Source organism: Gopherus evgoodei, chromosome 10, assembly GCF_007399415.2.
Source record: "Gopherus evgoodei ecotype Sinaloan lineage chromosome 10, rGopEvg1_v1.p, whole genome shotgun sequence".
Taxonomy (NCBI): Eukaryota; Metazoa; Chordata; order Testudines; family Testudinidae; genus Gopherus; species Gopherus evgoodei.
The window spans coordinates 27,666,966-27,681,998 of record NC_044331.1 but is presented as its reverse complement, the minus strand read 5'-3'; the positions used below and the strand labels follow the sequence as shown (position 1 = coordinate 27,681,998).

General features: G+C 43.3%; 1 protein-coding gene across 2 annotated transcripts in view; it reads left to right on the top strand.

The window, feature by feature from the left end:
- Positions 1–5,229, top strand: part of ADAM10 (ADAM metallopeptidase domain 10) — a 111,074-nt gene extending 105,845 nt beyond the window's left edge. For both annotated transcript variants that reach the window (XM_030579024.1, XM_030579023.1), the window contains 2 exons: positions 2,243–2,369; positions 2,973–5,229. In XM_030579024.1, the coding sequence (XP_030434884.1) occupies positions 2,243–2,369; positions 2,973–3,067 (222 nt within the window). In that variant the 3' untranslated portion in view covers positions 3,068–5,229. The remainder of the gene's footprint in view (positions 1–2,242; positions 2,370–2,972) is intronic.
- The last annotated feature ends 9,804 nt before the right edge of the window (positions 5,230–15,033 follow it).

Sequence of the window (15,033 nt, the reverse complement as noted above, 5' to 3'; positions counted from 1 at the left end):
GCCTTCCCTGCCAAGCCACAGCACAAGGATTCTGACAGGGGCTTCCTCATGGGGCAGGGATGTGGCACTCCAGCCTGTTACTCCTGTATGGTCAGTGGGTCCCAGGCTGCAGGGTTGCCCCATACTTAAAGCCCTACCAAATTCATGGTCCATTTTGGTCAGTTTCACTGTGATAGGCTTTTAAAAATAATAAATTTCACAATTTCAGAGTGTTGTAATTGTGGGGGTCCTGACCCAAAAAGAAGTGGTTTTTTTGTGGGGGGCATCGTAAGGTTATTGCAGGGGGGTTGCGGTACTGCTACCTATATTTCTGCGCTGTTGCTGGTGGCAGCACTGCCTTCAGAGATGAGTGGCTGGAGAACGGCAGCTGCTGGCCAGGAGCCCAGCTCTGAAGGCAGAGCCACTGCCAGCAGCAGTGCAGAAGTAGGATTGTCTGGTATGGTATTGCCACCCTTGCTTCTGCACTGCCTTCAGAGCTGGCCTGGCCAACAGCCACCATGCTCTAGCCACCCGGCTGTGAAGGCAGTGCAGAAGTAAGTGTGGCAATACTGTGACTCCCCCAAAATAACCACCTAACCCCTCCCCCCCCACAAACCACTTTTGGGTCTGGAGAAATGCTGGTCTCCCCAATGAAATCTGTATAGTATAGAGTTAAAGTGATGCATTTTTCATGGCTATGAATTTGGTAGGGCCTACATGTACTGCTGTCTTGGGCGTGGCTGGAAGGTGAGGCAGCAGTTGCTGGAGTCTCTGCTCAGAGCCAGCCAAGTAGGAGGTGGGCCTGGGCCCCCTATTTGTTGTGCCCCTCCTTTTCACATAGATATCTCTATAGTGCAGGTTTATAGCAGTGTTTTGGTGGGGGCGAGGGGGAGCCATATCTTGTCTTTCAAACAGTCTAGTACCCAATACATAACTATTTCCTAACTGCATTAATGGTTAATTTTAACTGCCTCATAAGGGTTTTGAACTTTATCTACTAAGCTTGCTAGTGTTCATCAAGGACCTGGGCCAAAGAGTTGGCTCTTTAGAGGATGCTACCGTCAAGCGAACTCCAGTCACAGGTAAGTAGTTTGCTTTAACCAGCCAGCTAAGATGTTAAGTTTGTATGGATGATGAAATATGAAACTGACACCCCACTTCTAGGGAATTAGATGCTTAAACAGGAATTTAAGTCTATTTGCTGTGGCTTAACTTTTATTTGAACTAAAAATGTTCTATTTTACACCAAATCAAAAGCATGAGTCAAAATATATTGCACTGAGAAGTGTTTGATAAAATATTACATTTACTATTAGCATATACAAATTAGATAAGTAATCTCATGAATTTGTATGGAAATAAGCATACAGATTTTAAATGTATGCAGCAAATAGAGAAGTAATATGTAAAGATATGGAATGTAATAAATCTGTCAGCCTCATTCATATGTGATATAAGAACTACTAAATGAAAATTATTATTGTTAGTAATAAATGAAAAATATAGTCCATGGAAACATAATTTTGGAAGTGGAGGGAGAACTTGTTTTAAACCTTCTTCCCTTTCCTTCCATGGACTATATTTTTGTGTATTCTCCCTAGGGTATATTTACTTTCATTGCAACAGCATTTAAGAGTCAATTTCTGCAGTCTTCTGTTATGAAAAAATGACAGAACATTAGTTGTAACTGCATTTTACTTTATGGCTAGATTTCATTACTTTCTACATGCAAAGCAAAGGCCAATTTTGTCAGCTAAGAGCTCTGAAAAAATAGCAGATTCTTACCTAGTTGCTTAATTGCCCCAAGCTGCAATACAGCAACTTAATCCTTTGTCCTTTTTCTTTTGACTTTTTCTTGCAGTGTGTGAATTGATTTACTCACTGCTTTGGAATATGTCTGCCAAATCCATGGGAGGTGCTGGCTTTTATAAATAGCTGGCACTGGAAGATTTGAGACTTCTATAAGTTTTACTATAATAAAATAGCAATAGAATTAATCATTAAGTGAAACAACAGTGCTAGAGCTCAAAAAAGCTATTATCAATTTGAGGGAGTTTAGTGTCTGTGTTCACCCAGATGAGATGCAATAAATGCCTAACCATGATTAAATGGATTATTAGATACATTCACTAATGCCACTGATTTATTTTATGTAACTTGTTAGTATATTTCATTGTATGGGAAACCTTACAGAATTCAGCCAAATAAATTTAACAATGTACTGTCTTTTTTTTTTTAAACCTTGTTTTGTAATGTTTTTTAGGCTCATTGGTGGGCAGTATTGCTTATGGGAATTGCTCTGATCATGTTAATGGCTGGATTCATTAAAATATGCAGTGTTCATACTCCGAGCAGTAATCCAAAGTTGCCGCCTCCTAAACCACTCCCAGGTAAGTACATCCAAGTGATTAAGACAACAGAGAAGTAAGAAGGTAGAGCCTGTATTCTCAACTATATGCCTTGCCCTTTTCAAATGTTGAGAAACTGTAATGCTAGTTCTATAGTTCATAGTCTGGCACTGTGAAACTACAAGGTTACGTGTGTTGCTTTTTTCGTGCTAGTATAACCCATAGAACTATTTCTCAAATCTGGTCTACTGTGTAGGCAGAGATAAAATTACATCTCACTTCCTTCTAGTCCAAATATGGCCTACAAACATGTGGAATATGTAGAAAGTATAGCAGTAGCTGTTGCAATTACAAACGTAGACTTCCTTTTACTCCTTCTCCCTACACCACATTTCTGTCAGAAAATCATTGTATGTAGCAGTTTATTTACAATATATTACATGTTCACACCATGTAGTTGTCGAAACTTTTCTTATTGCAATTTTAAATATTGTGCTTTTCACAAAGCATGAAAATATCCTTTCCATATTTAATTTGCCTACCTGGAATTGTACTTCATTTATTGGCAGTCATTCTTTTAAAAATGCATTCTTTGATTCCCCCTCCTCCCCCAACAACTCATGTTTTTTTCTCTGTTTATAACAGGCACTTTAAAGAGGAGGAGACCACCACAAACAACTCAACCGCCACCACGTCAAAGGCCCCGGGAGAGTTATCAGATGGGACACATGAGACGTTAACTACAGATTTTTGCCTTGGTTCTTCCTAGTGCCTACAATGGGAAAACTTCACTCCAAAGAAAACCTATTAAGTCACTGTCCCCAGTCCAACTCTCAAACAAAAATAGAAGAAAAAAAAGGCAAGATGTTATGTCCTCAAACAAGTGGAGGAGTTTAATTTTTAATTATTGGACCTTCCAGAGAGAGAAGTGATTTTCTTACAGATATTTTTAACCTAATGGCACAAGTCTTTAGATTATTGGGTTTTTTTCCCCCCTTTTCTGCTCTTCATTGCTGCATTTTCTTCACTTGCAGGCAAACTTGGCTCTAGTAAAACTTTCATTCACAAATTGAAAATATATATGTATATATTTTTCAACTGCCAATCAAGGGTAGGAAGCTAGACCACCTCAACATTGGAGACATAACCTGCCAATGTATATAAATTGTTATATGCAGACATGTATTTCTAATGTACACCCGTACTTCTGTGTGCAATTGTAAACAAAAGAATTGCAATATGGATGTTTCTTTGTATTATAAAACTTTTCCGCTATTAATGAAGAAATTACTGTTTAATTGACTTACTCAGGATAACAGAGGATGGAGGTGTATAATGGTCAAGGATTCTGTAATGCTTTACACAGCAGTTTTGAATCAATTCAAACTTTATTAGGATCAGAGTTGGTTCAAGTACTCACTTCATCTTTTATCAAACAGCTGCTAAGACACAGCACACATGTTTGAATCCTCTTTTTGGAATACATGCAACAAGTGTGCAAACTTCGCATATGCCAGAATGTTTCAAAATTACATTTTATATAAATGTCTGATTTCTTGTAGTTCACATAAGTTTTTTTTTAATTTTTGTCTGATTATTCTATTAAATAATGAAGAGTTGGATGAAGTATTTCCATGCTTTAGCAGAGAAATATGCCTGTTATACAACTTGTTTTAAGGACTGCAACCGGTTTATTTGGGTTGTTCAGATATTCGTAATGTGGTAATTACGTTCATGATTCTGAAGAAATGGGAAGGATGAAAAGCTGTAGTTTCTATTTTTTAATTTATCAAATATTTAGATAACTTTCCAGCATGATACTGTAAATGAATAACCACTAAAATACAGTAATATTCCAGCTACTGTAGCTGACTTAAAATTGTAGTTAGGCCAACTGATTTTCCCTTAAATATTTTATAACAGTAGTGAAGTTCAAACAGCACAATGTCCCATTCCAAAGTTTGTAGTACGAATGTAAATAATTGGCATTTTTTTAAAATAGAAAATAAAAGCATTTAATGTCTTAACATGCTTACTGCTATGCAGAAATGAAAGGGGCATTACAAAAGTTTAAGCTTGTGACATATTTATTGCTTGTTTTCCAAAAGCTGCAGGCTAATTAGAGGCAAATGGCTATAATTTTCTGGCTTTGCTTAGGAGAAAACTTATTAAGGGTTGGACAGGCTTTCTTTTTTGGTTTTGTTTTTTTTTAAGAGTATAAAGTTTACACAATCATTCTCATAATGTGACGCAAGCCAGCAAGGCCAAAAATATTACAGAATATAATGGGATCTCTTCCTTGTAAACTTGTACAGTATGTGGTGACTTTTTTCAAAATACAGCTTTTTGTACATGGTTTAGAGACAAATTTTGTACATGAAACCCCATGGACTATAAATAATTCCAAACAATCTTAATAAGTTAGAAATGTATGTAGTTGCTTTTAAATCATTTTAAATACATTTGTTTTCAGACTGTGCAAAGACTGGAAGTGGGTTTGCATTTCTAAAATGGTGACTTTAATTCAGCAAGAGTTCTTAGTAACTTCTTGAGTGTGATAACCTTTGGAACGTGTAAATTTTTCGCTCGTAGCGTTATCCTGTGTTGGGGTTTCAGCAGATACATGCTGCCCTATTTTATTTTGAGTCTAAGTTAAATGTTTTCTGAAAAGAGAAATGTGCACTGAACTCTCCACTGCAAATCAAAATGTGGTAAAACAAAAGAGATCAAAACAAATGAGATCTAATACTACTGTCAATTTAATGTCCACTGTGTTTTATACAGTATCTTTTTTGTTCACTTTGGAAATTTTTACTAAAATTGCAAAAAATAAAGTATTGTGCAAAGATATGTATGGTTTTTTTGAAACTTGAAATGCATTAATAAATAGACGATGAAATTATCTTGAAGGTTCGCTTGCTTTTTAAACTCAAAGCAAAAGGAGTATACAAATGCTGCTGCTTGCTACTTTTTCTGTCTTTCACCACAGATATCATTATAACAACAATAACTGCATTATGAATACACCAGAAAGTGTTATCCACATCTCCCAATTTGAGCTTCATGCAGTAAATAGAATAAAATTTGTCCGTGAAAACACTCTTTTTAAGATAAAGTTCTAAAGTTATCTTTATTCTGTTTCTTATTTCTGATCGAAGTATTTTAAACTCCTTCTCTGCTGTTATGTTTAAAAATTAAGCTAATAACTGTGAAGGTGTATAAGGTAGATCTTTAGTTGGCTTGATCTTGTGAAAAATAAATTCACTTTCTGACACATTTTATCTGACAATATAAAATTCACTGAAGATAACTAATAAGTTTTCAAAACGTGCTTGGAAAATCTGATTTTTATGGTCTGTTAAAACTGTCAGTATAGATAGCTTTTAATTTTTAGTGGACAGATCTTTGAAAATTGATTTATGTTTTTTTAACTGGTTGGACTAAGATTTATATTAAAAGGCCTGCCAGCCACATCTTTCATTCAGAGGTTGTGCGGTGTAAGGAATATATGCTTGAAGCTTTTCTTTCTCTAACTGAGCAATTGATCTGAGGAATTCCTGAGCATGCTTTGATGTATTGTTTTCAAGATTTTGACATCACTGCTTGCTCTTAGAATTAAATTGTATAGTTGGTGCAAAAAGAATTATTAGATGATCAGTGGGAGCTCTGAACCTCTGAAAGCCAGATAACCTTTTCATGTGCCTAAATAGGGATTTAGATGCCTAACTGTGAACTGAAAATGACTTTTAAATATCGTTCCTGTTTTCTTTTAAATTAGTCCTTGTAGACCTACAAGTGTGTAAATGGCTTAATTTTTGGTAACTAATCTGATTTCCCCAGGATAGGTCTGCTAATTGAATTCAGTTGTCTTCATACTTCTAAAACATTTTTAGTCATTAAACAGCTTTTTTCCTTTAGGGAGGATGTGCAGCCAGCATGGTGTGAATGTCCGAAAGAAGGTCTTCGTGTAATTCCCTTTAACATGACATTTTATCTAGTCAATCAAGGTTTCCTTGATGCTGAGGCTTCAGCAGCCTCTGTACAGATCTTGATATTATCCAAATATTTCATACTTGGTTTTCCTAAAGTTAGGCCCTAAATTTACATTTAGGCACTCAAGTGGCCTGATTTTTAAAGGTATTGTGCACCCATAGGTCTCTGAAAATAGGCCATTATTTAGGTGTGTAAATGAGGAATTAGGGTGTCTAACTTTACAAAAACAAGTTTGAAAATGTTGGTCCATGTACATAGATATCTTGGACACTAAACCCAAAATCAGCTGTTATAATCTGTTCTCCATTACGGTGGCCTTTGTGGCAGATTTGTTAAGTTTTCATGTGGGTGCCTTTCATCATATGAAGTAGCAAAAGGGTGCCTGTGACTTCAGCCTTATAGAGGAATTGTACTTAGAGCAAGGGCCCAAGGCCAGAACCCAAAAGCAAGATCAGTTTAGTATCTTCTTAACACAAACATTCTTCCAGCCTTCAAGGAAGCTAGAAGGAACACTGAATGTCTTTAATTATCATAACTTTCTAGTCTGATAGAAGCAAGTCCTAAAAAAAAATGGATATGAGGCACATCATGGCGCAGAGGCAGAATGGAAGGCAGAGTACAATCCAACACGGCAGCAATGCCCAGATCATAGTTTAGAAGGTAGAAACCATAGTTTTCATATCTTGAAGCACCAGTAGCCACAACAGCAGAAACAACCAAAAAGGGGTTGTGGGGTGATTGCTCCCCAGTCACAGAAAACTATAAATTGCTGAATTTTGAAGATAATCTAGGGAGATTTACAGTTTGAATTGATCAAAAAAGCCATTCTTTATCGTGTCCTGGACTTGAAAAAAATCCAGTCAAGGTGAACTAAATGAACTTGGCTATACAATATGATGGCCACAGGCTTTTTGTCTCCAACACTTCTTTAGAATATATTCAGTTTTACTTTCCTTAAAAAAAAAAAAAAAACGGGAGAAAAAAAAAGGCAGGGGAAGGCATTGACAGTTGTGGGACCTCTAGCCCCTCAGAGAAAGGTAGTTTGTAAAGATGTACACTTCTAGATGGAGACACTAGCATCTGGTGTCTAAGCGAATGCAAGACCAAGCGAATGCATAAGGCGTACACATCCAAATTTGTCCTTCATTATAAATTCCTAAGATTTATCTGTTGAAACAGATCCATGGACTATTTGCATGGTCTACATACCCCAGACCGTATTTAAGTTAGTATAGTGGTTTATGATACTGGAAGGAAGGGAAGTAAAGTTTTCCTGTCAATGATCATGTCACGGTCAAAGCACTGTCAGAGCAAGAGGTGGATTTAATTATCATATAGAAATGTCAAAAGTGGAGGTACAGTTTTCTTTTTTTTTAAAACCACATTGTTTCTATCAGAGAGAGAATTCTCCTAGGAAACCAGATAGCCACAAGTATCAGAAGAACCTTTTTATTCTAAGATGGAATACACAAGCTTTGGGTTATAAGAAAAGTAACAATTGTCTGGAGATTCAACTGCTCGTAAGCCTATTTGGATGATGTACACTGTGTGCAATGAGCCAAATTTCATGTGTAAACTCTCCCCTGGTTTTCTCTTGGTTACATGCGATCACATTTGAAAGGTCTAGATAGTCCTGCTTCCTAGAGGTATAAAGGCTTCTCACAGCTGGTGGGTAACCATATATCATCTCACTTTTTGAAGGAAAGCATGCTAGAGTGGGAAGTCTCAATTCCAGGCACTTGGGGTAAAATTTTCATAAGTGCTTAAATCCCATTTTCAAAAGTAACTGAGAGCTTGTGTACCCCTTGGGATTATGTGCACTACCAAGGTGTGATTTCTAAAGCACTTTCACGCACTGGTTGGTCTGTGTAGACTGCTGGTGTACACTGAAAGTTCCATAGCACTATATTAAAGTGTCCTAAGGAACTTTCAGTGGGCACCAGCAGGGTCTACGTGGACCAGTTAGTGCAAGACATGTTAGCGTGCTTTAGAAATCACGCCCCCATGGTGTGCAGTGTAGACAAGCCTTTAGGCACTTAGAAGTCAGTGGTTCAGACTTAGAAATATTCAGCGAAAAAGTGGCTCTCCCAAGACTTGCCCACATGGATCTTTCATACACTTTCCCACCAGCTTTTTTCTTGTACAGAGTCAAAAGATCCAATAAGTAGGGCCCTACCAAATTCATGGGCCATTTTGGTCAATTTCACAGTCAGGATTTTTAAAATTGTAAATTTCATTATTTCAGGTATTTAAATCTGAAATTTGGTGGTATTATAACTATAGGGGTCCTGAACCAAAAAGAGGTTGTGGGGTGATTGCAAGGTTATTGTGAGGGTGGAGGGAGGGTCATGGTATTGCCTTACTTCTGCGCTGCTGGCAGTGGTGCTGCATTTAGAGTTGGGCAGCTGGAGAATGGCAGCTCCTGGCTGGGAGTCCAGCTCTGAAGGCACTGCCACCATCAGCCGCAGCGCAGAAGTAAGGCTAGCATGGTATGGTATTGCTACCCTTACTTCTGCACTGCTGCCTGCAGAACTGGACCCTGGCCAGCAGCTGCCACTCTCCAGCCATCCAGCTTTGAAGGCAGCAGCGCAGAAATAGGGGTGATATGGTATGGTATTGCCACCCTTACTTCTGCGCTGCTGCTGGCAGGACGCTGCCTTTGGGGCTGGGCACCTGGCCAGCAGCTGCCACTTTCTGGCCACCAAGCTCAAGGCAGCACAGAAGTAAGGGTGGCAATACCACAATCCCCCTACAATAACTTGCAAGCCCTGCCACCTGTAGCCCCCTTTTTGGATCAGGACCCCCAATTTGAGAAATGCCGGTCTTCCCTATGGTATCTGTCTAGTATAGGGTGAAAGTACACATAAGACCAGATTTCATGGGGGAGGCCAGCTGTGAATTTGGTAGGGCCCTACCAATAAGTTAATATCTAGTAGTGCCTCGTTGGCCCTGGTGGTTTTGGTGCTTGACAACAATTGGCAATTGATCCTTCATTACACCTATGTCTGGGCAGGCCCCCTTTCCTTAAGATTCTTTATCATGCCACGACAGGCATGATTTATTTTAAGTGTGGTCTTCGGGGATTTTGACTGAACATAGCCTGCCAGAGCCTGGAGTAAATTCAGGCATAGTCATAAGGATAATGAACGAGTATCAAGCATAGGCTGAATTTTGGACTGTCAGATCTCTGCAGACCCCGATACTGGCACTGAAAAACAACTTCGTGCCAGGAGCTGAACAAAGTCTAACCTTTCCTCTTTTAATGAGACCTATTAAAGCACAAAGCTTACTGTGTCCATTGAAGATCCAAAGATTTGCTTCCTGGGGTTAGTATCTGTTCCCATCAGCATTAACTGCAAAGCCCTTTTAGCCAGTTTGGGCAGACTTTTTCCTTCTAATCAAGGTCTTGTTCCCAGTGGTTGTTGCTTTTGCCAGATCAGCTTCTGAACTGGGTGTATTTTCAGGGAAGGCAATTGGTGTATTGTTCACCAGTTAAATTTGCTTCAGCTTATGTCCTGGCTACCGATCACCCTTTTGATTTCTGAATTTAAGATCAGGGCTTATTTTAAATGAATGGTAGCTATTTAAAAAAGCCTGAAAGTGCTAATAAGATAGAATCATAGAGATGTAGGGCTGGAAGGAACCTCAAAATCATTTAGTCTAGTCCCCTGATCATGAACTGTCAGCAAATCTTGCCAACTCAACATTTAGTCCTGGTCTACTCTACAGAGCTAAGTTGCCACAAGGCCACTTACGTTGACCTAACTCTGTTAGCATCTACACCAGGGGTTCTCAAACTTTGTGTTAGTGACCCCTTTCACACACTAAGCCTTTGAGTGTGACCCCCCCACACCTCGTTATAAATTAAAAATACTTTTTATATTTAATACTATTATAAATGCTGGAGGTGAAGTGGGGTTTGAGGGTGGAGGCTGACAGATCACAACCCCAAGTTTGAGAACCCCTGATCTACACTAAAATGTCACTCCCACTGATGTAATTCACCCACTTTGCCAACTTAATAATTCCACCTCCTCAAGAAGCATAGTGCTTAAGTTGACACAATGTCAGTGTAGACACTGTTACTTACGTTGACTTTAGTGGCCTCCTGGAGGTGTCCCACAATACTCCACCATGACCACTCTGGTCACTGTTTTGAACTCTGCTGCCCAGATACAGATACAAGCCCCTCCCCTTTTAAAGCCCTGCAGATTTTTGCATTTCCATTTCCTGCTTGCTTGGAATGGAGAGTTCACCTAGTAACTGCCCAGCTGACCAGGCCAGCTCCATGCTGCAGACGTGGAGTACACAGGAGATGGTGGATCCCCTGGAGGTGTGGGAAGAGGAGACTGTGCAGGCACAGCTCCAATTCAGACATAGAAACATCGATATCTATGACCAGATTGCTTGGGGCACAGGGAGGGGAGGGCTACAAGAGGGATCTGCAGCAGTGCTGTGTGAAAGCCAAGGACCCATGGCAGGTGTACCAGAAGGCAAAAGAGGCTGACCATTTTGTGCTGCTTTTACAAATTGCTGCATGCCATCATCAGAACAGACCCTACCACCACCACCAAGAGCCACATGGATACTTTAGGGGAGCTGGAGTCACAGGCCCCTGAAGTGAACAGAGGACGAGGAAGAGGAGGACTATGGGTACGGGTGACGGGGGCATCCAGTGGTGCGGCAAGGTAGGACCTGTTTTTGGTGCCAGAGCAGCCTGGTCTGTCCCTACAGTCCAGCAAAGGTGAGCCTGATGCAGGGGAAGGAACTTCTGGTAAGTGTGCAGTTTGCTTTGATATTTAAGGGGCACATCTGTTCATTTACTCTTTTTTAATCGTGCTAGAAGAGGTAATGAAATAACCAATGGAGGTAGAGTCGCTTCTCATTCCTCTGCACAGTTAGGCAGAGGGTGCCTTGCAGAAGAGTTGGTTTATGTGCCAGGGCCGCCTGGGGGGGGGGGGCAAGTGGGGCAATTTGCCCCGGGTCCTGCAGGGTCCCCCACAAGAATATAGTATTCTACAATATTGCAACTTTTTTTATTGAAGGGGCCCCTGAAATTGCTTTGCCCCAGGTCCCCTGAATCCTCTGGGCGGCCCTGTTATGTGCACTGATATGTCTTGTGACTCCTCCATAGAGATCTCGAGGAAACTCCTGGATGTAGTCTGCAATCCACAGTGGAAGATTTCTGGGGAGGGCTGACTTATTTCTTCTGCTGTGGTAGGACACTTTCCCATGTCACTCAGCAATTATTAAGCAGGCACCATTGCAGCACACAGGCTAGCAGCATATAGACCTGGTCTGCAGCTGGACATGTGCCGGAGCTGTCCCCTTTCAGCCTCCATTCAAGAATGAGATGTCAGCTAAAATCACCACTGCCTGTGGAAAACAGTGCCAGTATTCAGTTCAGTTGCCCTATCTGCATATGCTTATGCCTATGAGCTACCCTGCTTTATCGTTCCAACCCCACCCCACCCTGCCCCGGGACTGCAGCCATGCTGCATGAATCCCAAGGAGAAGTGAGTATGTAGTGTTTGTAACTTGTGTGGATCGAGGGAGTGAGTTCAGTGTATATACCAAGTTTCTACTGATCTTGTGAAAACACTCACAAAAGTACCTCTGTGCATTGTATCTTTTGCAAGTGGAAATGTGGCCTTGAGAGGGTTCTCCAACCACACAAGCAGAGCAGCTCAGCCAGATAGGGAGGAGAAGGAAGAGGACATGGGATGACATGTTCCAAGAGATCGTGCAAGCCTCTGGTGCTTCAGATACCAAGCAGAGGGCTTGGAGGATCACCCTTGTGGCAGGAGCGGAGCCAGGGTTTTTGGCACCCTACGTGCAGGGCCGGCCCTAGCCATTTCACCGCCCCAAGCTTGGCGGCACGCCGCGGGGGGCACTCTGCCGCTTGCCGGTCCTGTGGCTCCGGTGGACCTGCCACAGGCGTGCCTGCGGATGCTCCACCAGAGCCGCGGGACTAGCGGACCCTACACAGGCATGCCTGCGGGAGGTCCACCAAAGCCTCCTACTGCCCTCCTGCGCTCCCGGTCGGCGGCAATTCTGTGGCGGGATGGTCCTTCCGCACTCCCGGTCTTTGGGGCACTTCAGCGGCGGGTCCTGGAGCGAGTGAAGGACCCACCGCAGAATTGCTGCAGAAGACCCGGAGCACGGAAGGACCCCCCACCGCCGAATTGCCGCCAAGGGTGGCAAAATGCTGCCCCCCCAAATCCTAGTGCCCTAGGCGACTGCCTAGGTCACCTAAATGGAAGCGCCGGCCTTGCCTTGTGGACAGAATGCACAGGGATCGAGAGGAGAGGAGAAAAGTACAGAGAAAGGAGAGAGAGCTGCAGCAGGAGATACTAGCACTTCTCAAGCAGCAAACAGACATGCTGGAGACCCTTGTTGACCTTCACGTTCAACAGACCTGTGCTCACCTCCCTCTGCAGTTTATAGAGAACTGCATTCTGAGACATCCCTACATGCCCCGCCCCCCCATTCCACATGGTGTCTGGGGCCACTGCCCTGCCCTACAATTTCATCCCGGGGGAGAGAACAGATATTCACAGCTGCACATGCACTACCCCATAGGCGTCAACTCCATAGGTGCTCCAAAAATTAGTGCACCCACCAGCAGCCAAGCTCCTCTCCCCCCCGTCCCACCTCCTCCTCCCCTCCCCGAACGTACCATTTCCCCGCTTCTCCACCTCCCTCCCTCCCAGCCACCGACAAACAGCTGTTTGGCAGTGTTAGCATGCTCCGGGGGGGAGGAGGAGCGGGAATGTGGTGTGCTCAGGGCAGGAGGCGGGGAAGAGGTGGGGCTGGGACAGGAATTTGGGGAAGGAGTTGAGATGGGGGCAGGAAGGGGTGAGGCCTCATGGAAGGGGTGGAGTGGGATTGGGGCCAGGAGCAGAGTGGGGGGTCGAGCACCCACGGGAAAGAGGGGAAGTTGGTGCCTATGCACTGCCCTGTGAGACACAGTTGGTGTATGTGTTTGTGAAATGAAAATGACTGTTCTTTCCCTTTCAAAAGTTCTTTCCCCTGTATTTATAAAGTATTTCAACATCTCCAATGGTAATCCTCTGGTCTGGAAAAAAAAGTCCCTGCTTACAGCTTTCTGAATAGTCCTATGTTCTTAAAGATGTGTGCATCATGCACCAGCCTTGACCACTCCACATTAATGTCAGTAAAGCATCCCCTGTAATCCACCAGCACTTGCAATACAATAGAAAAGTAGCCTTTTCAGTTGATGTACTCTGTGGGAATGTGATCTGGTGACAAAATAGGGATATACACAGCATCTAGCACCCCAATGCAGTTCAGGAACCCCATTGCTGCAAAACCATCCACTATGTCCTGCACATTGCCCAGAGTCACAGTCTTTCGTAGCAGGATGCAATTGATGGCCCTGCACTCTTGCATCATGGCAACACCCATGGTGGATTTCCCAATTCCAAATTGTGACCCATCTGTGGGGAATCAATCTGACATTGCAAGCTTCCACACAGCGATTGCCACTCACTTCTCCACTGTCAGAGCAGGTCTCATTTTGGTGTTGCTGCACCATCTGCAGCTGCTCTGTGAATGCGAACAACAACCTTGAATTGTTTCTATGTCCCACAGCAAATTAGCCTCCAAGGAATCATCATGTTCCCTGTGGCTCTTCAAGTACTCCATGATCAGGTGCACTGTGCACACACCACTCATCACAATAGTGGAGAGCTGTGCAGGATCCATGCCTCACAGTGATGGCAGACGCGCATGTTTGTGGGGCTTTTGAAAAGAGGTGCAAAACATTACAGGATGCAGATAAAATTATGGGATAGAGAAAACTGCATCATGAGACATTGAAAGCATGTTCCCAGTCACCCATGCACAACTCATTTGCCCCCATGAGGAATTGCAATCTCTTCCCAAAATACCCTGCGTTAGGTGGTGGCAAGTTGCACAGTGGGTAGCTACCCATGTGCATTGCTCTCTGCCTTGATGCAAGCACTGGTAGTGAGGTCATACACTGCTGACCCAAAGAGTGGAGTGTGGACATGCAAAAGTGATTTAATTATTGGGGCAGCTGAATATCAACGTAATTTTGTAGTGTAGACCTGCACTTAGTAATCACTCACTAATTTAAAGACTGATAGATCTGCAGGGCCGGTACAACCCATTAGGCGACCTAGGCAGTCGCCTAGGGTACTAGCATTTGAGGGGTGGCATTTCGGGTCCTTCGGCGGTGGCCAGATCTTCGGCCGCCCCATCGTTATCGGCATTTAGGTGGAGGGACCTGGGGCAGGGGGGCGCGTGGGAGGCCGCCTGAAGCAAGTAAGGGGGTGTGTGGCACACAGGGGAACCGCTCCCCACCCCAGCTCACCACTACTCTGCCTCCTCCCCTGAGCACACCGCCATGCTCTGCTTCTCTCCCTCTCAGGCTTGCTGCGCCAAACAGCTGATTGGCGCGGCAAGCCTGGGAGGCGGGAGAAGTGGAGTGGCGCTGGCGTGCGTGGGGAGGAGGCGGAGCAGAGGTGAGCTGGGGCAGGGAGCTGCCGCACAGCTCTCCGGGCTGGGGGGAGCTGCCACGGGGGGGCACCTCAGGGCGGAGGGGGGAGCTGCCATGGGGGGCGTGCCTTAGGGTGGAGGGCTGCCACAGGGCTTGGGGGGGAGGGCGCAAGGTGGAAGTTTCGCCTAGGGTGTGAAACATCCTTGCACCTGCCCTGCAGATCTGCCT